At 37.6% G+C, this 24,334-nt stretch overlaps 3 protein-coding genes across 4 annotated transcripts; 2 read left to right on the top strand and 1 right to left on the bottom strand.

Moving 5' to 3' along the window:
• LOC140785203 (salt tolerance receptor-like cytoplasmic kinase 1) lies at positions 1-1,372 on the bottom strand. Its single transcript, XM_073132980.1, has one exon. It carries the CDS (start codon positions 1,157-1,159, stop codon positions 167-169), a length of 993 nt encoding a protein of 330 aa, XP_072989081.1. The 5' UTR covers positions 1,160-1,372; the 3' UTR covers positions 1-166.
• Positions 1,373-3,860: 2,488 nt separating this feature from the next.
• LOC140783808 (protein CDI-like) lies at positions 3,861-5,136 on the top strand. Its single transcript, XM_073130874.1, has one exon. The coding sequence runs from the start codon at positions 4,163-4,165 to the stop codon at positions 4,967-4,969; it is 807 nt and encodes a 268-aa protein (XP_072986975.1). The 5' UTR covers positions 3,861-4,162; the 3' UTR covers positions 4,970-5,136.
• A 3,176-nt stretch (positions 5,137-8,312) lies between these two features.
• LOC140784335 (uncharacterized) lies at positions 8,313-21,982 on the top strand. Of its 2 annotated transcripts, XM_073131674.1 has the most exons (21): positions 8,313-8,831; positions 8,949-9,093; positions 9,653-9,984; positions 10,498-10,579; positions 10,660-10,978; positions 11,889-11,947; positions 13,319-13,408; positions 14,585-14,676; positions 14,818-14,916; positions 15,019-15,096; positions 16,217-16,301; positions 16,383-16,441; positions 16,545-16,614; positions 16,797-16,888; positions 17,206-17,268; positions 17,342-17,408; positions 18,809-19,063; positions 19,308-19,424; positions 20,315-20,467; positions 21,241-21,367; positions 21,445-21,982. In XM_073131674.1, the coding sequence occupies exons 1-20, from the start codon at positions 8,383-8,385 to the stop codon at positions 21,337-21,339; spliced, it is 2,805 nt and encodes a 934-aa protein (XP_072987775.1). In that variant the 5' UTR covers positions 8,313-8,382; the 3' UTR covers positions 21,340-21,367; positions 21,445-21,982. The 2 variants fall into 2 exon arrangements, with proteins under 2 accessions (XP_072987775.1, XP_072987776.1); XM_073131675.1 differs by lacking the exons at positions 8,313-8,831; positions 9,653-9,984 and having other exon boundaries at positions 9,029-9,093.
• Positions 21,983-24,334: the final 2,352 nt, after the last annotated feature.

Raw genomic sequence — 24,334 nt, forward strand, 5'->3', positions numbered from 1 at the left:
TTTTACGCAATAAACCAAGCGATCTTGATTCTGATTTAAGATTTTGTCCCTGCCACGTGGACAGCTAACATCGAGAGCAGCGGAGGGAAATTATTTGTACCAATAAATACAAAGTTATCTAGCGGTGCTTTAATTCTACCATTAATATCAAACAGAGGAGCGCTATTTACAGATCCAACTGGCCGCTGGATCTCGAATCGACGGCCGAGATCGACCTCTCGGCGTGCTCCTCGAAAACCCTCACCACCTCCGCCATGGACGGCCTCAAGCTCGGGTTGCTCCCCACGCACATCGCCGCCACCTCCGCCGCCGCCTCCGCTTCTGCCACGTCGTACTCTGTGCCCAATCTGGGGTCCACCAGATCCCCTACCTCTCTGCGCATCACGGCCGTCAAAATCCTCCCCTTGTCCAAGCGAACCGCTTCGACGCCCGTGATCAGCTCCAGGACCAGCACGCCGAAGCAGTACACGTCGCTCTTCTTGGTGACCAGTCCGGTCTTGAGGTAGTACGGGTCCATGTAGCCCGGCGACCCGGTCATCTGCCGGGCCGGGCCGGGCCTCACCATCGACTCGAAGCCCGACACCGCGGACCCGAAGTCGCAGAGCTTGGCATCGAGATTCGCGTCCAGGAGGACGTTGGAAGGCTTGATGTCGCCGTGGATGATCTGGGGGTCGCAGCCGTCGTGGAGGTACTCTAGGGCCTTCGCGATCTGGAACGCGATCGCGGCCCTTCGCGGCCACGTTAGCGGAGCTCCGGAGGTGACGTGTAGGTGGTCGTGGAGGGTGCCGTTCGGGACGAGGGAGAACACGGCCGCTGGGGCGGCGCCGTCGTCGGAGAAGCCAAGGAGTGAGACGATGTGGGGGTGGCTGATGCGGCGGAGTACGGCGAGCTCTTGGAGGAAGAGGCAGCGGAGGCGGTCGCTGCGGCGGTGGAGCTTGACGGCGGCGAGGGAGCAGGAGGAGGGGAGGAGGGCAAGGAAGACGGTGCTGAAGCCACCCTCGCCGATGACCGAGGATGTGAAGGAGGAGGTCATGGATTCGATCTCGGACCATGTGAATTGGCGGATTGGACCCCATTTGGGCTCAGGATTGGGCTCGTCGGTGACTCGGGAATTGGGTCCGCCGCCGTAGCAGCAGAAGAAGCTGTACTTGCGGACCATCTCAAGGTAGTGACTAGTGAGACGAAAGTGAGAAGAAGATATCTATGTGGAGAGTCTAGAGTCGAGTATCTACTAATAAGGCGAGAGAGAGAGAGAGAGAGAGAGAGAGAGAGAGAGGAAAGTGAGATGAAGATAGTGGAGGAAAGAAGTGTACTTTAGTATTTATATAGGCCCATCGACTTAATCTACTAATAAAACGGGGAATAATCTGTGGGGCAACTAATCTGACGAGGTTAATTGAAGAGGTATGAATATGAGGTAACTTTTATTTTTATTTTTTTAAATAATCACACGTGGGCTCTTGAACTATTAATCTTTTTGATATAAATGTTCTTATTAACATTAGGTAAATATAATTGAATGCAAAATGTAAAATGTCAATATATGTGATTAATATTAGGTTCTTTTTTTCCTCCTCCTCCTTAAGATTGGCCATAGAAAGTGCCAAATGCATATAATTGGCAGTTTGGAGTATGAGGCTGATAAGATTTGGAATTTTGGATAGTTTGTTTGTTCCCTTCCAAACTCTTTAAGCATATATAATTATCCCTAGAAATTAAATCGAAGTCATGGGTCCGTTTTAATTGTTGGGGTGTCGAAGAAGGTGACACGCTAACATATATTGAATTGAAACTTTGTACTATCTTAAACAAAATTAAAGATTTCTTCCGATCCTATCAGTGGCCCATTTCATCTCCCTTTATTTAAATCGGTTTGACTAGATTCAATGCTGCCTAATTCACTAACACAATCATATCAATCAAATAATAAGAACGAACCAAGAAGGTTCCTTCGTTTGAGCAGGTGCTAAGCATTTTGGATAACAGTATAGGCAAATTTATTCGGAGACAATCTATCATTTTATTACTTGCCACGATAATACTCTGAGTTAATTTTACGATAAATAAATTACCCCTTATTTTAAAATATAGTATAAAGTTATTCAAAGCATTAAAATTAATTTACAAATATATCATCCGTAATGATATATTTTTATATAGTAAGATGTGAATGACAATCAAATCAAAACAAGTTGTATTTTAAAAAAAATTATATATCCAAACATGAAACAAAGAGGATAAGTATTCCCAATCCGTGTGCCTGTCCTATTATTCCCAAATTATCTAACGATCCTGTCGTTTGGCTAACATAATTTGGTTGGTGTTATAAAGAAAACTGAGCATCGGAAGCTACTCGCAAGCTGCCAGAAGAACAAATTTAGGGACAAACAGCTGCGTGGATCTAAACAAACTATTAATTTTCTGGGATGTTCTATTGAGCAGAGAGGGGGTGGAAAAAATATTGGATGATTTGTGCCTAAACTAACAAACAAGGTGGAAATTTATTAAGAAATGGTGGCAAATTGTGTCTGTGGATCAGTGGGTGTAACTTAGGTGGACCATATCTTTGTTACTTTTGGTATCTTAGTTTATGATTTATGTAGATGAGTTTGTACTTGCAAGTACATTGACTGAGTAAACTATTAAAGCTTGTGAACTAAGAACCCCCCAACTCGGTTTCTCACTTTCTTAAGTAGTCTTTCAATCTTCGGTAGTAGAATCGGGAGGATTTCTATAAAATGGATCAAAGTTTAATATAAATGTATATATCCAGAAAAATAGAGTTATATATATATATAATCGTTTACTATTAAATATATTAAAATTTAACTATAGGCTAACTTTTATAGGTATATATATGCAAAATTAAAAAAATTAAGTGTTTTTGAGGGGTAAGTAGTAGGAATTTTAATAGTGAGCTCAGCTTAGAGTTCTAAATGAGCGTAGTTAAACTGAGATTTTGGGTTTAAAATTTTAACTGTGACAAGCCAAGTTAGAGTCAGTTTATTGGAGCTCGGCTCGGATAGATATATAAGTTTATCTTCCTTGGGCTCAATTCTTGAATCTATAGCTCTTTAGTTCCGTATCAAAAAAATTGATACGATGAGTATATTCTCATATAGATATTATTCTATCTAAATGCATTAAAATGGCTTTAGTTGATTAACATATTAGAGTTATTTGGTTTTGGATTGAGCTAACTTGATATTTAAGTGAGCCAAGCTTCGAGCCGAAGTTTTATTAATTTCAAGCTAAATCGAACTAAGCCGAGGCTCATTTACACGGTACATATTAACCTTAGAAAGATGTAAACATAAATAAATTATATCGAGGGTTACACGTGGAAAAGAAAGAACCCTATTTTTAACGCGAGAGGAGATCGAAGAGCCTCAACAATCCCAACGGTACGCATCGTGTGTGTGTCCAGGTTTGTAGGTATACTACTCCGGCATGGGCTATGTGAGCCACTTTAAATTGATTCATTAGTTCGGCCCAATTTGAGATTAGGCTTAGAAGAAGTCTTTTACACTCCCCAACGAAGACAACAGAGTATATTACTCTTACAAGAAAGCAAAAAGGCTTTTACACTCACCAATGAAGATAATCCAACCAGCCCTGGCCCATATAATTCATCGAAAGCCCAGCTTTGCAGGCCGGCCCAACTCAAAGCGCTCTTTGTCTATTTTCTATATATATATTATAATGAAGTATATATAATTTATATAAGAGATTGAGATAAAAATAGAATGTTATTTAAAAAGTATTCCCCTTCACACGTATCAAATCACAGGCTGTACTCTGTTAATTCCCACCGTAAGTAGCCCACCGACAAGTTTAGAATCTCCTCCCCCCAAAACGATGGGTGGTAGTTTCGTCGCCTCTTCATCCATTGAAAACGAGCGTCGAGCAAAACGTGGGCGCCGATCGATCGATCGGTCGATCCTTCCGTCCCCGTTAATTTTACGGTTTCGACCTTGCCTTTTTCACTTTTTACTATAGGTTAGTGAAAAGTGCACAAGTAGAGCTATAATTTTACTTAAGGGTAGGGTTCTATCTGCAAAAGGATTCTCTCTTTTCATTCCCATTTTAAAGGCCCCAAATCCACTCGCTCTACCAGATCCATCGTCACCTTCCTCGTCTCCGAGATCCAGAAGTAACCACCATGACCATGTCCTCCTCCCCTCTCCCCAACGGCGCCTCCTCCAATGGCGTCTCCTCCCTCCTCCCATTTCGGATATTTATCGGGTACGACCCGCGGGAGGACCTCCCCTACGAGCTCTGCCGCCGCTCCCTCCTCAAGCACTCCTCCATCCCCCTCTCCATCTCCCCGATCCGCCAACCCGAGCTGCGCTCCGCCGGAAACTACTGGCGGGATCGCAACCCCACCGAGAGCACTGAGTTCTCCTTCACCCGCTTCCTCACCCCCTTCCTCGCCGACTTCCACGGCTGGGCCCTCTTCGTCGACTGCGATTTCCTCTACCGCGCCGACATCAACGACCTCCTCTCACTGATCGACCCGTCCTACGCCGTCATGTGCGTCAAGCACGAGTACGCGCCGAAGGAGACCACCAAAATGGACGGCGCCGTCCAGACCGTGTACCCGCGCAAGAACTGGTCGTCCATGGTGCTCTACAACTGCGGCCATCCCAAGAACAAGGTGCTGACGCCGGAGACTGTCAGCACCCAGACAGGGGCGTTCCTGCACAGGTTTATGTGGTTGGACGACGCCGAGATCGGGGAGGTGCCGTATGTATGGAACTTCCTGGTCGGGCATAACAAGATTGTTCCGGAGGATCCTACGACGGTGCCGAAGGCGCTACACTACACTTCCGGGGGCCCCTGGTTCGAGGCGTACAAGGATTGCGAGTTCGCGGAGTTGTGGTTGGAGGAGTTGGAGGAGTACGAGAAGGAGAAGGAGAAGAAGGGGAAGAAGGAGATCGCAGAGGATGCGGCTGCAGTAGCTGTTTGATTTGGGTAATCCATGAAGTAGTTTAAAACTTTATATTGTCTCTTTAGTAGGAGATTTCATATGCTTGGCAATTAGCCTTAGATGAGTTAAATTCATTCTAATTTCATCGCATTATAGCTATGGATTTGTTTCTCTATATAATTCTGAGTAGATTTCTTTGCTTGCTATCTCTTCCATTTCCTTTTTCTTTTTTGTGTTGTTAGATATATTATACACAACTCAAACCCAATATTTAATGCGCTTAATACCGGTTGGCTCGAAAAAGCCCGGCCCGAACTTGATTTAGCCCGCTCGATAATCACCTCTAGATGAATGTTATCTTTTAAGGAATATGCTTTGTGTAAACATTCTTTGTTTTTTTAATAATCATTTTTTCACCTTTTTGAACTATTACTTATTTTCACAGTAATTCTTTAAAATTTGTTGGGTACATATTAATCTTCTGAACCATCAAAAATATCTCACCGAAATTGGTAAATTAACTAAATTGCCTTTTAATTTTTAACAATGGGATAGTTAAGTGGCTTAGTTAATACTAATTTTTCTAAAATTCCTTCGTTGCCCATAATCCCCATTTCTCCCAACCCATAAATCAATTTTCCATCACTTCCTTACGAAACCCTCTTCTTTCCTCTCGTTGTCGTCATACCCAAACCTTAGAAATAACCATCGATGATCTCTCTTCGCTTCGCCACCGCCACCACCTCCTATCTCCCTCCATTCGCGCCGCCGTGTCCCTCTCCAAGCCTATCTCCCTCCATTCGCGCCGCCGTGTCCCTCTCCAAGCCGGCATCTAGTGCCATGGCCTCTCCGTTCGTTGACTCCAAGCACTCCATGTCGGCTCCCATCTACCGCCATTCTCCTCATTATCCAACTTCCTACATAGACGAGAAGTCCAAATTTCTCAGGTTTTGGGACTTTAAAAGAGCCCCCCAAACACCTTTGGCCCAAGTCAAAATATTCTTATATTAGAGCACTTCAATACCAAGTGAGTAACACTGTTATCTTTGCCACAGTAAACACAATTCTATGATCCCTAAAAATGCATTTACCTTTAGATGTATTTGTAACTTCCACATTCTCGAAATTATCCTGATAACTCTACCTCCATGATTAAGGAAGGAGTAGAGAGACAGTTTTAACAGTAAAGATTGTAACAAAATTAAACATCCAGTTTAACTTATCTCTCTTCTTGCTATCTAACTAACCAGAAACATAAAACAATTAAAATAGTTGTTTGTTTATAGTCCATAGATCTTCGGACAAACCCCTTCTATAACTCAATTGAAAACCCCGACCACCCCAAGCATCAGCCACTTAAATATTGCGATCCCATGCACTTTTGTATAAATGAGGAAAGCTGGTGGTGTTGATGCCACCACTCTTTAGAGTTTGTGACGTCCCCTTGTCCTTAATACAAATGCTTTGAATTAATGACCACCTATAGTAAAATATAGGAAACACAGTATGCACACTGAAGACGAAATCAGCATGGGATCCCATATCACTAGAGACCCTTTCAGTCCTACCTCTGTACTGATTTATTTTGTATTATTTGTCGATCTGCTTCACATGCTTTGCATCTAAATTGACACATTTCCTACTGACAACTTGTCGTCTTAGTTCCTGCACAACAACATTGAAGTTGCCGAGGAGTCTGGTGATATTTAGCAGCTTGCAACTAGAAAACAAACATGGTTTGTACTACACCATGCCTTATGCTCCTATCAATGGTGCCATCTGAGGAGGCAAAATTTATGCTACATTCTTAGTGTATTCCACATCAGTCGGTCCTCATAAATGGATCCTTCTGGTTTACTGGTTTGTGTGGATCACTTCAAAGATAAAAAGGTATGTGAACTCCAGCAGTTGGTGCTTGGATTCTGGCCGAAGGTGGCAGCATGGCATACATAAGATCTGTTTGTTTCCTGCTGGGGGGGTGGGGGGGAGTTGACAAAAACTGTTAACAACTCAATATAAAGACAGTTGGGGTCATCTGGATTTTTTGATGTATTCGACAGCTCTTTCTTTTTCATCTTTTTTATTGATATATTTTACCAATTTAATATAGGGGTAAAATATTAATTATATCAATTTATTACAGAGATAATTACATCCAGGCTCGTGATTGTTGCTCATTTTCCACGTTGAGACTTCCTATCTTTTTTTTCATCACACCCCTTTAGCTATGTAACATCTTCAAAATATCCTTTACGTTATATTTTTTTTATTAAAATCATGACATGTAATTTCACGTGATCAATAAATATTATGTCCTCAATGAATCATTTTATCTTTATAATAAAAATAGTTATTCTATGCTTTCTGCAACACTGTTAGAAGTGAGAGGTCTTCTCTAGTCTAGAGAGTCAATATATTTAAAAGAAAAAAGAGGACGCATGCGGAGTTGAGTAATGGTTTATATAGTCTTATTATAATTATTTCTTTGTCCTTTTTAATGAAACCCCTGGACAAGTATGCAAGGGATACTTCATCGGTGGTTTTATTCAGACAATACAATATTACATTTTCTTTTTGTCTTTCTACATTTAAATAGTCACGTAAAGAAAGGATTTTAAAGTATATAGGATCAAAGATCACTTTGCTTAGATAGATAAGCATGAAAGTATCAACTTTGGAGTGATATACAAGTAAATAAAAGATGAGATTTTATGTAATAGTCACTATTTTTTTTTTAAAATTCATAATTGCTATTATATTATATAAAATATCAGAAATGTCATTATTTTTTTATTATCTAGAATTATTATTACGGTTATTTTTTAATAAAATATTCATAACATATTATTGTTAAAGTTAGTAAATATATGCAAATAACTAAAACACTCCTTGTTTTTTTTTTCCCAAGTTTAGGATATGATATATTTAATCAATAAATTTTATATCAGAAAGTACAATATGTTTTTTTTTTGTGTGGTATGGATATAATATTGATTAGCTTTTAAATTATTTTTAATAATTTATGCCTCAGAAAAGCAGTATGTATTATACTTTAATTATTACTAGTTAGATTTAACAGCAGAGTGATATTTTTGATAGCAATTATAATATTTTTTTAAAGTAATAATTATGTAAAAATATCGTAATATTGACATAAAAGCAAATAAAAGATTTTTAAAGGATATATAACATATTAGTATTTACGAGGGTTTAAGTAAGATGTGTACTTTTTAAAATGTCACTCGTGAGATTTTGTATTATATTTAATTTTTTAGTCTATAATAATAAATTTTAGTCTGCATCATATATTTACATTATATATTTTATTATAATAATGTGCGACCCTATAAATATTTCTACACTCAGTTTTATATAAAAAATCATATTCAATTAAATTGTCTCTAAAGCCCTAGTTAACCCACCTCTCCTCCAATTCCTCCGGACCAATAAACATGGCGGGCTCCGACCCAAGCTTCCTCCGCTCCGTCGAGCTACGCCTCCTCCGCTGCACTATCTCTCAAACCCCCTCTTCCCCACCTTCCTCCCCTAAGCCCTCACCCTCTCACCCTTCCAACTCTCTTCGCCCCCTTATCGAATCCCTCCTCATCTCGATCGAGCGCGGAGAATACGGGGACGTCCTCGCCTCCGACGCCGCTCTCCTCCCCTTTCCCTTCGCTAGCTCCTGGGATTTCAAGAACTCCACGGACTCTGCCGCTCTATTCTACGCAGAGGCGGAGCGGAGCATTGACTCGTTCTTGTTGAGCTGCGCGGCAGAGGCCTGGCTTCAAGTTCTTGATGCCGAATCCGAGGAAATGGATGACGAACTGGAGTGCAAGTGTGCGCTCTTGATGTGCCTCGGCGTTGCGGCGTTTCTTGCGTTCACGCAGCGGAACCTGACTGGGTGTGTCTTCTTGGATGTCATAGTAGTGTAAAAATTGTATCTTTGGCTTGTATTATTATTATTATTATTATTATTATTATTTTGGGTATTGTTGCTGAATCCTTGGATTCTTGGAAGGCCGACTGGGGAGTTTTCTCCGTTTCCGATTCCGGCGGCAAAGAAGAAAGAAGATGATAATGGCGAAGGGGAGTGGGATGTTTGGGCTCGGAGATCGCTGGCTTCGGTTGGTTGCGATGTGCAGGGCAAATTCTCGCTCTTGCAGGTGCGGGATTCAAGATATTGCTTTTATGTTTTGATGAACCGTTTCATGAAAATTATGTGGTGATTGATTCCTTGATTGGAAATCATATCATCTGCATATTTGATGACCTTTTAGGTTGGTAGGCATTTTAAGGGGCACTTGCAAGGTGACATGGGAACTCCATAGACCTTTGAGAGTTTAAGTAGGGCTGTTGAATGTTTTGATGACCATAGGATTGCATGTGCTATTGCCTGCATTTAAAGGAGACATCAGCATCATATCTATGTGCAGTATGTGCAGAAAAGGATGTTGCTTATTTTGTCTCTCGTTTTTGTTTTTCCTCCTTCCTTTTGTTCAATGTGGTTTTCCATCATCGAATTAGGATTGAACCAACATTATGTATTTACTGTATCCTGCATGTGCTGAAGTCAGCTGCTCTGTCGAGTTCTGTATTTTTTTTTTCCTTCTCACAATTTGATAAGGAGTTCAGTTGCATATTTGGACTTCTTGCAGATGAGTTGTTGCCTTGGTTATATGGTTGTATTTTGAAATTGTTGGTTAACATGTTATTTCTCTACAGTATATTGTCTATGCAAAAATTTTGCTGAGCAAGTTAAAGGATTTGTCCACCAAGGGGAAAAATACTTGTCTAAGTGGTAAAGGAAGTGTATCTTGGTGGTTATGTAGAATCATCCTCCTCCAGCAAAGGATTTTAGAAGAACTGTCATCTTCTTTATACGAGCTAGTGCAAGTACTTAAGAAGGATACCTTGCTTCAATTTGGTGAACTGGAAAAGGTTTCTAGTTATTGGGGTTCTTTGTTATACGAAGGAGAAGGTTTAACCATTGTATCAGTTGCTCAGTTAGAAGCAGGAATTGCAGAATATAAGTATGGCCGTGTTGATTCTTCAAGGTGACCATTTCACTGCTCATTATAGTACAATTCTTCTTCTTTGTCATTTTGGATGAATTTTGTTGCTGCTTATCATTCACAACTTTCTAGAACCTTCACCAAAATTTGAGCTCTAGGGCCCACTGTTGCTTATAGTTCAAACTTCTGCTTTTGTCTGTATATAAGCACTTTGTGCTCCTTTTCTTGACTAAGTGTTCTATCATCTTAATTTGGCCTTAAAATTTGCAAGAAATATTAGAATTTTTTTCTAGTTGTATCTTCAAAGTACCAATTGTACTGTTGTTTTGTTTGGCTACAATCTGGTACATGTAAACTCTGGAAGGTGATGCCTATTAACTATTGCATTTCCTGTTTCCTGCATTTTATGCCAATATGTATTGACATGTTTATCCAGGAAGTAAACAGTTACATATATATATGAAGTTTATAAAGTTGATTAATCTTAACATCGCTAAATGTTTGTGAGAATAGTTTGATCTTTTTTCTTACTGGAGTTCTTGGCTTCTTCGATAGGATGCATCTCAAATTTGCTGAGGAAGCATGCGGCCTACAACTATCTCTTACTGGCATCCTTGGCTTTCGGACAATACACCAGGTTGGGTTATAGTTAAACTATTTATGACGCCATCTTTGCATTATTACAATCTAACAAAACCACACAATACTTTGGTGTAGGTGGATGCAAAGCCTCAGCTGGTACTTGTTGCAAAGGCAGATAAACAAGTTAATCACGATGGGAGTCCAATTGAGACTTCTCCAACCCAGCACGATGCTTCTTCTTTTGAAGATAAAGAAATTTCTAGTCCTCATGCACAAAATAACTCTTCTGATATTTTAAGGATTCCAAGATTGCTCCATAGTGAGATGATGAGTGATGTCAATGAAAATAGTACCGGCTCTAGTAGTAACCTTTTGTTGTCAGCTATCCAGCAAACAGTTGTATTGGCTCAATGCCTACATCTTAGGCGACGCAGTCGTGATGATGAGTTGTCGAGTATGTCACTCCTTGTAAATGAATTCTTAAATTTGCTTCAAATTTACATCATTTATACTTTTCTGAATCATGATTTATACATATTCTATTCTCCTAGGAATTTGCTATACTGTATAATCATGTAACATGACATGCCATGGATGGAGGCATTTATGCCATATGCTCTCCTGTATGTCCTACTTGAAGATTTTCAATCCACACCTAAAGTCAGTTGATTGGCTAGAGCAAGTCAATTAGGGTCTGAATATTGGCCACAATTTTATGACTTCATTAGCCTGATATTAGCACTCAAGAAATGGTGTTAGATTCCTTGCTAAAGCAAAGTAAAAAATTGACGTGCATGCCGTGAACTCTATATAGCCATTTGATGGGTTGATTTGCGTTCCACTTTATTTGTCAATGTTCACTGATATGACATTATACTAGCCATTTTTTTGGGACCAACAACTGTAGTTTATTATTTAGTACTGAATTGACAAAATAATGGCTGCTATGAGGTGCAATGTACAATTTAGCTGTTATCGTCAATCCTTCTGTATGCTCTTTTTTTTTAAATAATTCTAATGGCTTCATAACCGTGATGTTCTTCGTTGCAAATATATGCAGTCTATAAATTGGAATTGCGATTTTTCTGTTCTATATTCGTAAAATAATGTGTCTATTTTAATGTTATATGCATGTATCCATACATATGTTACTTATTTTTCTATGTTTATTCTCATGATACTTTTGTAGATTATATGTGCATATGTGTGTGAATGATCTCTAGCAATTTACTTGAATTACTGCACTATTTGTGGTGGTCAACTGATTTAGGTATCAGCATACAGCACTTTTTTACTCTCATTATATTCTTGAATGCAATTTATATGATTTTATTTGACATGTTACAGATGGTCTTATAATGCAGGGTGGGAGATGGGCCCATACATAGAGTCCATTGATGCTCAAAGCCATTCCCTTTATTCTGTAAGTTGTAATTGTTCATGCACTGTTCTAGTTCTTTAGCATTGCCAACATGTTCCTTTTTGTAACCTGTCCTCTTCAGTAGTCTTCGCAACCACTAATTTTTCGCTCCTCCAGAAATATGTAGGCTAGAATTACTGAGTCCTGTCATGTGAAATAGAGAAGTCTCAGAATGTAGATGTTATAAGTTTACTATATGACTATGGGAAATATAAAGATGAAGTTATGCATTTTAAATGTGTCACCTGGGTCACAATGGAAGGTTTTTCGATATAGGAAAAGCCAAAAAGAAAAAGAGAAGCTGATATAGTGGTTCAAATCATATCCACGGTACAAACAGGATGGTCATACCAATATATAAATATATTTTTTATATGATGCTAAAGAATTATGCATATCAAGTTCTTTTGATTTTCCTTATGATTTTCCTTTGTCATCTATACATATTAAAATGAGTGATCCATATTTAAAATTCAATCAAAGACAATAAACTTGTTACATAAATAATAAACAAATTACCTCAGCACGAACCCTAGCAAAGCTCTTTGAGCCAACATTGTGTAGATTTTAATAATCCAATGACAACAAGCCAATCTTTATCAATAGGATCTTGCATATACTACTGAAAATCCAGGATATTTAATTTACTAATGCACATACTGTTACAGCACTACTCTTTGTGCTGACAAAAGTAATGGAAAGTCATCCTAATTAAAAGGGTTGGAGGAATTCCATAGAAAAAGGGCTTGTACAAGAAGAGTCCAAATAATGTTCTAGGATAGTATTGATAAAAGCAGCAAAATGTCTCAGATTGTTTGGTTGTTTGACCTAAAAGAATAGACCTGCATACTTGATGCTTGCAGGTCAAGAAGTTTAATCCATTAAAGTAAGCAGTATAAATAGCAGTATAAATAGAAGGGAAGTTTGTTTACCAGCATACTACTTGTGAGTTGTGAACAAGAACTCTAGATCGACTCTTCTGCATTTTGCTATGCACAATCTGCATTAAATCATAATATCATGAGTTACCTTTTAAAGTTGAGGTTTCCTTCCAACTTAGCGGTATAATTTTTCCCTTAGGATTATATGTTCTAGAAGTATAGGTCAAAATAGAAATAAAGCTAGTAGAGGAACATGCTCAGCATGTGCTACTTAATAAAGTAACAAGAATACACTAGATCTTTAATAGTCTTTTCGAGATTATGATCTTTTATGGCAAATTAATGTTGCTTCTGAGATATATTTACTTGGGAAGCTTTCTACATATTCACTTTCACTCTTTTGAGTATGTGGAGTTTACTAGTTGGTGGACAATCTTTGTTTTTTTTTACGTCCTGGAATGTCCTGTCATTTCTAATGGACTTTTCTCTCAAGATTAGAAGCTTCTGTGACATTCTACGTATTCGATGGGAGTCCGGTCGTAGTCACACAAAAGAGCGCGCTTTGTTAATGATGGATAACTTGGTATGTTGACACTCAGCATTGTTTTGCTTGGATGTATTTTTTATTGTCTACTTGAAAAGTTCAAATGCACCTTTATTGTTGCATAATTCATAGATACCTTACTGATATAATTCTATATGTTCATAAACTTCCAAGGAAGCATTAATCATTCACCATGATTCATGTATCTTGGGCATCATATTGATGTTAACCAATTGATACAGCTGGCACATATCGGCATGAGTCAGCATGGGGGACCGTTAAGATATTCCTTTATATTTGGCCCTGACAGGGCATTGACATGGTACGGACTGACAATGAAATCCGGCGTAACCAACATGATCAATCATTTCTATACATGAAGTTCATAGCATGCCAACACCATTGTATATAAGTTGTTCTTATTGAGTTTTTCTTGTTTAATGATTATGTTTTTTAATATCTTTTACTTAATATAACTTGCTGACTTTCCTTTTCCTTGCAAAATTGTATATTTTCATGTGTTCTATTTATTGCCAGTTTATCTTGTGGCCTTCTTGGCATCTCTTATTGATGCATTTGATTGTCACTGAGGGTTCCTTTTAATTCTTCTTTTCTTTTAACATTCTGTCAATGTTGCTGATTGATGCTGTTTGTTTATGTTATTCTGCTGTAAGTCCATTTTGGGGTCTTACTTGCATAATGATTCAGGTAGTCTATTACTCTTGTTAGATTTTTAAGTATCTGTTTTTCAAGTTGGAGAAAAATTGTTTGATGTAAGAAACGGGCGTATCTTCATGAAATTGAAGTTAGTAAATTACTAATCGGAATATGATAAAAGAAACTTCTTTTGAGTTGCTTCAAGCATGTTAAATGAAGATAGCATAGTGTACCGACCAAGGGATTCAAGGCTTGGGTATCTTCATGAAATTGAAGTTAGTAAATTACTAATCGGAATATGATAAAAGAAACTTCTTTTGAGTTGCTTCAAGCATGTTAAATGAAGATAGCATAGTGTACCGACCAAGGGATTCAAGGCTTGGGATTCAGCACTATTTCCTTGACCAAGCTTCTAAAACATAGTTTACAGCCCCAAATTTTGTATCCCTGGTTAGTTGTTTGAAATGTCAGGGTTATTCTAAGTTTCTAACCTCTTATAATTTTACATATGTCCCTCAGCCAAGTCTCTGCTAATGTAAATTGTTGATACATGCATAGGTTGAAATTGTTAATAAAGCTCTTCCTGTTGCTGCACAAAGGATTCAATTTGCTTTTGGAGTTTATATGCCAACTGTTCCTGCATTGCGCAAGTATGTATTGGCGATCCTTTTTGGACAGTAGTTCCATTTTCTGCACTGAATTTTCACCTCTAATTTACATTTTCTATTGCACACTATTTCATGGATTTATCTTAGGAAAGTTAACTTTTCTATTTCACTTTGAACTTCCAGGGAATATAGTGAACTTCTGGTTAGTTGTGGTATGATTGGGGAGGCCCTACATATTTTTGAAGATCTTGAATTATGGGATAATTTAATCTATTGCTACCAGTATGGTTTGTTCCTGTTAAAACATATTGTTAGCTTGTGGTTCTCAGCATCCGCTTATGCTAATTAGTAAAGCTGTAACTTCTTTCTCTTGTAATTTGACAGATTGCTGGATAAGAAGGCAGCAGCTGTTGATCTTATCAAGGCACGACTATCTGAGACACCTAATGACCCAAGATTATGGTATGTAAATCTGCCATTTGCAGGTGCTTTGATTTACTCAGAGATCGGTGTTCTAGATCATTTCCATTTGAAAATTCATTTATCATGCAGAAATTATTAATCTTGTGAAAATTAATAGTATGGTATGCTACTATGCTCTATGTGACTTGACTTTGTAACTGGACTCAGAAAATTCAAATAGGCAAAAAGTCTCGAACTGGACAGGACTATTCTCATTTTTGGATCCTGAAGAGGATTCAAGCTGGATAAATAACTGTTATCCATGTTAATCTAAACTTTATACTCAAATGTAAAAGCAGGTTGGAACAGAAAATATCTAATCTGTATTTTCCCTACTTCCATTTTTTATAAGAATGTGTATAATGCTACCTCTTCTGGTTGTTGTAGAAAAATTTCTCTAGCGCTTCGAGCACATGATAGACACATCACACATGGTCCATCATAATGTGAATCAGAAAGTTCTCATAGTCTTGTAGGTTATGAGTGTCTTGAGAGGGATATGTAAGGAAAAAAAATTTATCAGACATTCTTCATGTCTAAAACTAAGGAGCTGTTGAGGACACTTATGCAACATGAAACATTTCACAATTGGCATTTATAAATATTAGACATGTTTCTCAGCTGTCTTAATTTATTAAAATTTTTAAAGCATGTACTTACCCTTTTCATTCCTTTCGTCATTCTCCAGCCATTTCCCTTTTGATTGATACCTGGTAATGTTTCCTTAAATCTTTGCTGAAACTTTCCTTCTCTCATTTCAGAACAATTACATCTATAATTTGCTACATCTAAGGAGCCTCATTCATAGGAAGTCTTTCTTTAATTCTTCATGTATTCTCCAAATTACTTTAGATTCTTCTAGGTCTTTTATCTACTTTTTTTTGTTATAATTTTATTTAATTGTTTATTGTTAATTGTAAAATTACAAATGTGAGCATGTTCACCCTTCTTTGTTCTTGCTATTTTCTAGCACATTCGGGGGGCTGCATACATGTTAACTACAGTTTGGATGCCATACTAAATAACCATGTTGTAGATTTTCTGTTTTCTGCCTTGGGTGTTCTATTTTCATAGTAGTATGTGCTTCGTTGTCCTTTATGATGCTTGCTTGCTTTTATAGGTGTTCACTTGGTGATGTCACAACCACTGATGCCCACTATGAAAAAGCGTTGGAAGTTTCAAACAATAAATCTTCTCGAGCTTTGGTGAAGTTATTTAATACTCTCCTTTTGTACCTTGATTTTGGTACATTTTGTCTACTTGAAATGAGTTTTCTTTCTTGACAGCGGTCTCTAGCTCGAAGTTCTTATAACAGGGGTGACTATGAAACATCTAAAACTCTTTGGTACATAATTTCATGACTGGGATAATTTCCTTTCTTTTCTATGCGATTTACTAGTGTTTCTAGTCACAGCAAAAAATACTTATTTCTACTGGGATTTCTTTAGGGAATCAGCATTGGCATTAAATTCTTTGTATCCAGATGGCTGGTTTGCTCTTGGTGCAGCAGCTTTGAAGGTGATCCTTATTCGTTATTCCTTATGTAGCATGCCGTTTCCTGGCATATTTATATGTAAATTCTAATTCTTGGTGTATGTAAGAATTACTCAAATTATGTATCTTATACAACTCCTTCCGGCACTCGCATTCATGTGAATAAATTGGTAATTTATTGTATGCCTGGTATTTGGTTTCTGCAGTCACGTGATGTTGAGAAAGCAGTGGATGCATTTACTCATGCTGTCCAGATAGATCCTGATAATGGAGAGGCTTGGAATAATATTGCATGCTTGTATGTTGATTCACATTTCTTTTCTTTTTTCTTCTTATTATGTATATTTTTGCCTTTTTATATCTTTTGCTCTTGTTATTTCTTGTTCTACTTCCTTTTCGGCCTTGCTGATACATATACTTCATTACGAGGTAAACTTATTGCATTGTATGCACAACATGTTAAGCACTATCAATTTTAGTACATCTAATATGTTTGTAATAGCCTTTAGATGGAAAATGCATTTCTAGTTTTACAAATATTTCAGTGTCAAATGCTTTTCCTCTTCTTCCTTTTTACTTTTACTCTCTGAAAGATCTTTAAAATGAACTGTTCAGGCATATGATTAGGAAGAAGAACACAGCGGCATTCATTGCTTTCAAGGAAGCCCTAAAATTCAGGTTCTTAAATTTTATTTTTCTTTGTCCAGTAACATGATGGCAGGTTCAATGTTTGACATGAGGGCTTTTGCAGGAGAAATAGTTGGCAACTTTGGGAGAACTTTAGTCATGTATCTCTGGATGTAGGAAACTTACACCAGGTTAGATATGAAAAGTTTTTTATTTCTAATATGTTTAAGTCTCTCAGCCTACAGGTATCTGATTGATGCACTGAACAAATTTGGTAGGGATGTGTAGGCATAGACATGCAATATAGCTATAATCTTCCTTGAAGAGGTCACCGATATCCTAGAGTTACCCAAGTGAAGCGAAGTAGGACTGGACCATCCAAAATTCTCATTTTCTTCTTCCTAGTTTATGAAGTTCTGGTTGCCTACTTTGTTTGGTTAAAACAAATACTGTACTAAAGAGTGTATAATCTAAAACCATTCTCTATCCTTGCAATAAAATTGGACATTTGGACTCCTAATATTTTTCTTAACCTGCTACAGATGATGGACCAGAGATTGTGCTCCAGCCTCTATCTTTATTCCTCTATTTGACTTATTGGCGAGCGTTCGCCCTCTTTATGCCATTCTCTAGCTCTTGTTCTCTCGTTTTTGCCTTCTTTCTGAGTAAGGGAGTGGGATGATAACCCCTATGATCTAGTTACAAATTATCATTAATGGTAGTGCTGAGATAATCATAAAATACAAATTTGTACATTTCTGCAATAATATTGCTAAATTTATTTCTATAGCCTTGGTTTCTGTTTCAACTGAAATCTTTCAAGAGGCACTAAATCAGACCTCAAATTCAACCATTGTCCCAAAGGTTTCTTTGGAGACCACATTATATATCTTGTTTTTGATGTCCTGGGCTGTCAATATTTATAGGATTCTTAACATATTCTTTTAAATGTTAAGTTTAAAAGAAATATAATAACTAATTCTTACTAGGATAGTGTCAAGACTCGAAATTAGAATCATAACTGACCATGTACCTCAATACACTTGAGATACATGGAATGTAATAAATTTTCTAACTCTATAATGATAATAATTAATATGAATATCTGACTACAATAAATGTAATCCAATAATAAAAATAACCAATGTCACTATTGATGTCTCTCTAATTAAACTGAATTAACAGATAATAATTGAATTTTGATTTCGATTAGGGTTTTTATAATAGAGAGAGATCGAATTTTAATTTGGATTTAGCCGAAAAACCCATGTGCACCCTCTTCATCCTTTTTTTCCTCAGTTCTTACAGTTAGTACTCTCTAATAGTGAAAAAAAACCCTCAGTTCTTACAGTTAGTACTCTCTAATAGTGAACAAAGTTTTATTTTGCCCTTCTTTGGTACTTATGATATTGATTTGCTAAAGTGGGTGAATTTTGAGATGATGCAAGATCAGATGACATTGTGTTTTTGAGATACAGTTAACATTCATTAGTATTAAATATCCTGGCACACCAGGATCTTATAATTTAAAGTCGCTTGAATGTGGACTAGTTTTGAGAATTCACTGATGCTAACTATCCATTCATTGCAGGCGCTGGAAGCTACTAAAATGGTACTAGATCTGTCATCTAACAAGCGGGTGGATGTTGAATTATTGGATAAGCTGATGAGGAAGTTTGAGGAAAGGTCCTCTACTCCTGCTCTAACTTCGTTTGATATCCATCAAACTAGTGTTGCTAATTCTTTAAGCGACACATCCAATGAGTCCGGACACCCAGAATCTGTCCTTGAAGCGCCAAGGGAATATAGCAGCTTGTTAGAAATGCTTGGGAATGTTCTACAACAGGTGTATAATGATTCATGGTCTACCCTTCTCTGTTATTTCTTGTTGCTTTTGTTGTGTTCTTGTTTGGCTAGCTACTTATATGACAAGTAAATTTTAGTTGTCTTAACATTGGTGTCAATTACTGTTATTCTTATTTTTCTGATCCCTTTTATCCTTCAATGGTGGCACATATCCTCACGCAGTATGGCACTTTCCCTGAAAGTCAACGCTTATGCATGAGTGAACTTTTAATGTGTTTTTTTAGGTTATTCGAAATGGTGGTTCTGGAGATATATGGGGTTTATATGCTAGGTGGCACAAAATCAAGGGCGATCTCACCATGTGTTCTGAAGCTCTCCTGAAGCAAGTTCGATCCCTCCAGGTCTTTATGTAATCTTATTTTATTTTGAATCGCAATCTGAAGTACTTGCTTCAAAAGTTAAGGTTATCATCAAGGATTGCCGTGCCAGTGTTACATGCCTTTTTGATATTCTATTGGCATATCCCATGTCAACTTGACATGCACCTGTGTATTGACACACCTCTAAATAGATTTTTAGAATATTTATACATATTTTAAGTTCTAAAATATGTATAGAAGTTTATATTAGAGTCTTTTATCCCTAAATATTGTAAAGGACCTAATTATAACAACACTCAAGTAAAAATATGATTCAATGCATTATCAAACAATTATCCTTTCCCTTTAATTCCTATGTTTTGAATAAAATGTTATATTGTTCAAGCACAAAATGCTTGATCTATGTAGAATGACCTCTTACAAATGATAGATTTAACTTCATTTTGCTACATTTAGGATGATTAATCTCAGGTTTGGTTTCTAAACTAAAGAAAATAGGAAGAGACCTAAATTCTCTCTTTCTTCCTTTTCTTTGTTTTTGTTTAGGAAGTAAGCCTACCAGCAAAGAGACCTGTAAAATGAGTCTTTTTAACTAAGTAAATAGGTATCGGGTCACTTAAGATGCCCTGCGCGTTTTGTCTTTACCATATCGAGAGATACGGGTGATATAGGCAGCACCACACATTGTCACTGAGCGGCACGCCTCATGCCACATGCCGGCACACACTCCTAGCGCGGACTGTGCCGATTGACACATCAATCCTCAGTTATCACTTAACAGTTTCTTCTAAAGCTTCTAGGCTCTGTATTTTTAGAACTTTGAAGTTGAGGGACACTTCTATAAATTTGGATGTGTCCCATTTGACTGAATTGTCTGTTTAGTTATTTATTTTTTATTTTCTTTGTTGCAGGGTTCAGATATGTGGCATGATAGCAATAAGTTCAAAAGGTTTGCACATGCCTCTTTTCAGCTTTGCAAGATTTACATGGAAATTGCTTCGTCTACTGGAAATCGCCGAGAATTAATTACAGCTGAGATGCACTTAAGAAGCTCTGTGAAGCAGGTAACGTCAGTTTTGATCAATAACTAAAAAGGATGTGTGTGCATAAGTTTCGTTGTTGTGGATAGTAATGTCTTGTTGCCTACAAGGCCCTATAAATTAGTAAATGCAATAAATGTTTTTACAAAATTAAACAAGAAAATGCTACTGTAAGAAAAAAAAAGCGGCAAGTCAACCTAATATGATTAACGTAGTTTTATAAAATTAATACTGTTTCCACATGGACAGTAATACATGTTTTCTGACAATATGGTTTTCTGTATATATCATAATTTTTTATGAGCAAAACTGTTAAAATGATTGTTGTAATTGTAGTATTCGGGTGAAATTACATAATATATAAATAAGAACCATATAGTGGGAACTTATACAAAAAATTAGAAAGGGATAAGTGGGAACTTATTCTAGGGTGTGTGAAAGTATCAGGTTTATTGTGTAACACTTAACAAGAAAGTCCCAAAACAAATAGTGCGACCACAATATGGTGAATAATTAGAAGAGAATAACAAATGTAGGATAATATCTATGAGCTTAAAAGTCTACTTTTTCTAAAACTGCATTTGTGCATGATTTACATACACATAACCATTAATGCTCGGTCACAATTCAGTGCTCACGTTACTGTCATTCAACTTGCCTTCATATTAGAGGTATCATATTGAACAAGCATGTCCCCAGTTCCCTCAGACTGTTTGTCTTTTCAGTGGATTGCATTTAAGCACCTTACAGTCTACACATGCATGACTACTCAGGAACACATCTCTGCATGTTTTCAGGCTGTGAACTTTCAAGAGACTGAGGAATTCAGGGCACTTGATAGCTGTCTTAGTGAAGTAAGGAAGCTGCTTGCTGCTACTTCTTCTGATGGGGCTTAGTTGTTAACAAGTTCCTATTTATGCAAAGGTGAAATAATTTTCACTGTTAATGTCTTTCCACCAGACCAAATTCTACAACTAATTATACAATCTTTTGTTCTGCAGATAAATTATGGCAATTGGAATATCACATCGAATCTCTTTTGCTGCGTTAGTCCTCAGAAATTATGGATCTTTGGGGGATTGACACTTATTCCCCAGCACTGGCATCCTGTTGGGTTTTTGTATCAAGGTCCACAACTGGAACTAGAATCACGGAAACAGGGGTAGTAGATCCCTTCTGGTGTTCTGAGAGGCACTGAATCAGTCTCTCTCACACATTTTATTTATTTATTTTGAATGTGAGAAGACAGTGGAGGCTGCAGTTACAGCTTCGTGAAACTAATGAAAAAGAGTACAAAAGAGAAAATTACAGAGGAGGAATGGAGGTTTTAAGACAGGTCCTAATTTGACCAGATTTGTCACAACTGTTGGAGAAACCCCAAAAAGATTGTCACTTCCCATTAGAAAATCCTTTGATTACTTTAGAGTTGCGTTATTATGTCTAAACCTTGACAATGATTGAAATGTGTAGTTGTGAGCATGGCAGGAATAACAGCTGCATTATGCTGTATACGAAGCACTGTGATAGTGTGTTTCACAATATTGTTGTTCTGATCCATACAAAGCTGTACACTGTCTTATGCGTTCCTACTTGTTCTCTTTATACTGCGGGAATACTCTGATTGCTTCTTTGCTAGAGTAAGCAAAAGTGGGAGGCACAATCTGACCTTGGAATCTGAACTTGTGGGAGCTACCACAAATTATATCCTCTTGAGATCTTACAGAACTTTAGCATAGCTTACAAATTATGATGGTCATGCTGCCTTTGCACCAGCTTTGCTTCAAAGCAGTTGCCGTCGATGTTATTCGCAACCACCTTGTGATGAACAAAGCTTGTGAAAAAAAAAACTTGCTGGTGATCAAAACGGCCTTCAGTTGAAGCTCTAAATTCTGATGAATAATGAGTTTTGTACTTGAGGTAGTTAGGGACTTTTGGTGGACCATTATTATAGGAGGCCCAGCTCCTACCCTAACTAATTTGGTGTGCATTTAAGATGTATAGTTTTCTGACAGAAGTAATGGATTATTGAGAAGTCAAAAGAAAAATGATGAGAAAAAAAAAGTTGAATTGGTACTTCCTTTGATATTGTTGACATGCTATTTATATGACATCACCAAGATATGACTTGGATTTTGCTAGAATAGAGTAGAGAAGATAATAGAAGACCTTGACAAACCCACTTAAAAAAAAAAAAATTCTTGCTTGTAGAGTAGTAATTCTTTTGAGCAAGTAGCTTATAAGTTAAATCACTATATTAGGACTTCATGCTCTAGTTTTGGTACTCATTAAAAATAAACTAATGGTAGTGGCCCAAACAATAGCTCAATTCAATCTGGAATCTTTTCTTTTTTTTTCCCCCTTTCTACGACTTAATTTATCTGGAGACTGTACCTGATTGACAAAAGCCTCCTGTGAAAAGTGATACGACCCTTCTCATTCTTCTTTTATGTAAATTTCTCATCTTTTACTGCCTGTAGTTTTGTAGCAGAGCAGAATGGAAAGTGCATGCAGCCCAACTCGTATGAGGCCAAACAAGATAGTGGCAATCGATGAATAGGGTAAGCAAGAATCTTGCTGTTTTTGGCAAAGGGGTGAATTGCAAAAATGTTTCTTATAGATGAGCTCTAGGAATCTCCAATTGCTTCTAGTTTATGCTTCACAGCCCATAGAAATAAGAAGTGTGCCTTGTGATAATGACTTCCTCTCAAAGCATCCTCTCACATGTCGAAAGCTAATGGATTTTAAAAATCCAAAACCTTCACATAAAAAGGTAGCAACATAAATATTTCAGTGCCATCTGCATGTCTCCCAACTCCCAACTGTTAGTTCCTGGCGAAGTGCTGTAAAAAAATATAAATAAATAAAATAAAGGGAGGTGATGCCAAGCAACTCTTTGCACAGCTAGCTTAAGCTTTGCAATGGAGCCCACAAAGCTTTAAGCATATCCTAATGGGAATATGGATGGCATAATGGAATTCCCACAACCCCTAAACACTGTAACTAAAGCAAGCCTTGTGCATGTTTGTTTAACTCACTCATTTCAATTACTCACATCTTATCATCAACTACTTAAAAAGAAAGGCATGGGCTTGTTTACCCTTTTCACAAAGTAAAGTTTTTGTTTATTCCTCTCATACTAAAGTAGGGTGAGAATAATACTGCAAAGCCCTAAGTACAAGGAAAAGGGCAAGGAGGAATAAGAGAGAGAGAGAGAGAGAGAGAGAGAGAGAGAGAGAGAGAGGAGGTTGTTTTGGGAATGGGCCCATTGGCATTGTTAATTGGGAGAGTGAAGGGCATGTGCAAAAGGATGCAAGTGGGGAACATGGTGAAGAAGGGCATAACATGGAGCTAGCAATATCCTCTAAGTTGCCTTAGGTGTAGTATTTTATATCTATATAGCTTTCAAATATGGCTGGAGTTATCTGGCATGAACAACATACCAACTTAGCCCCTTTTAAACTTATGCCTTGCCCTCTCAAGGAAAGAGTTAGGCCCTCTCATTTGCCTCTTCCCATTGGCAAAACTATTTGGTTTTGAGGGCGGGGGGGTGTTAGGTTTGCAGGAATTCTTCCAAAGCTTTGAGAGGGACTACTTGGTAGTCCCATGTTACCAAGGGAACCTTAAAAAGAGAGATTTAATTAAAGTTTTATTCCCCTACACAAGGGATTGAGGCTGGCATCTTGTATGCTTATTATGTCTGGAATAATTTGTTGGGGGGTTTTGATACCATTGGTCTTATTGAAAAGAACATTCTTCTTTTTGATGAGCTTGTAAGCTAAATTATAAGCTAGACAAAAGAGCTACGGCGGAATTTGAGCTACGGTGGTCGGTCTAAGGCCCAACTTTACATGATACTTGTCTAAGTTTAAGATGATTAAAGACTATTGGGGG

This window comes from Typha latifolia, chromosome 3, assembly GCF_019914945.1.
Source record: "Typha latifolia isolate L0001 chromosome 3, TyphaL0001v2, whole genome shotgun sequence".
Classification (NCBI taxonomy): domain Eukaryota; kingdom Viridiplantae; phylum Streptophyta; class Magnoliopsida; order Poales; family Typhaceae; genus Typha; species Typha latifolia.

Bases quoted from the DNA above. Each gene is read 5' to 3' on its own strand.
- LOC140783808 (XM_073130874.1), top strand. From the start codon at position 4,163: ATGACCATGTCCTCCTCCCCTCTCCCCAACGGCGCCTCCTCCAATGGC.
- LOC140785203 (XM_073132980.1), bottom strand. From the start codon at position 1,159: ATGGTCCGCAAGTACAGCTTCTTCTGCTGCTACGGCGGCGGACCCAAT.
- LOC140784335 (XM_073131674.1), top strand. From the start codon at position 8,383: ATGGCGGGCTCCGACCCAAGCTTCCTCCGCTCCGTCGAGCTACGCCTC. The intron at 10,580-10,659 runs GTTGGGTTATAG...ACTTTGGTGTAG, and splicing joins GCTTTCGGACAATACACCAG to GTGGATGCAAAGCCTCAGCT. The intron at 11,948-13,318 runs GTAAGTTGTAAT...TTTTCTCTCAAG, and splicing joins AAAGCCATTCCCTTTATTCT to ATTAGAAGCTTCTGTGACAT.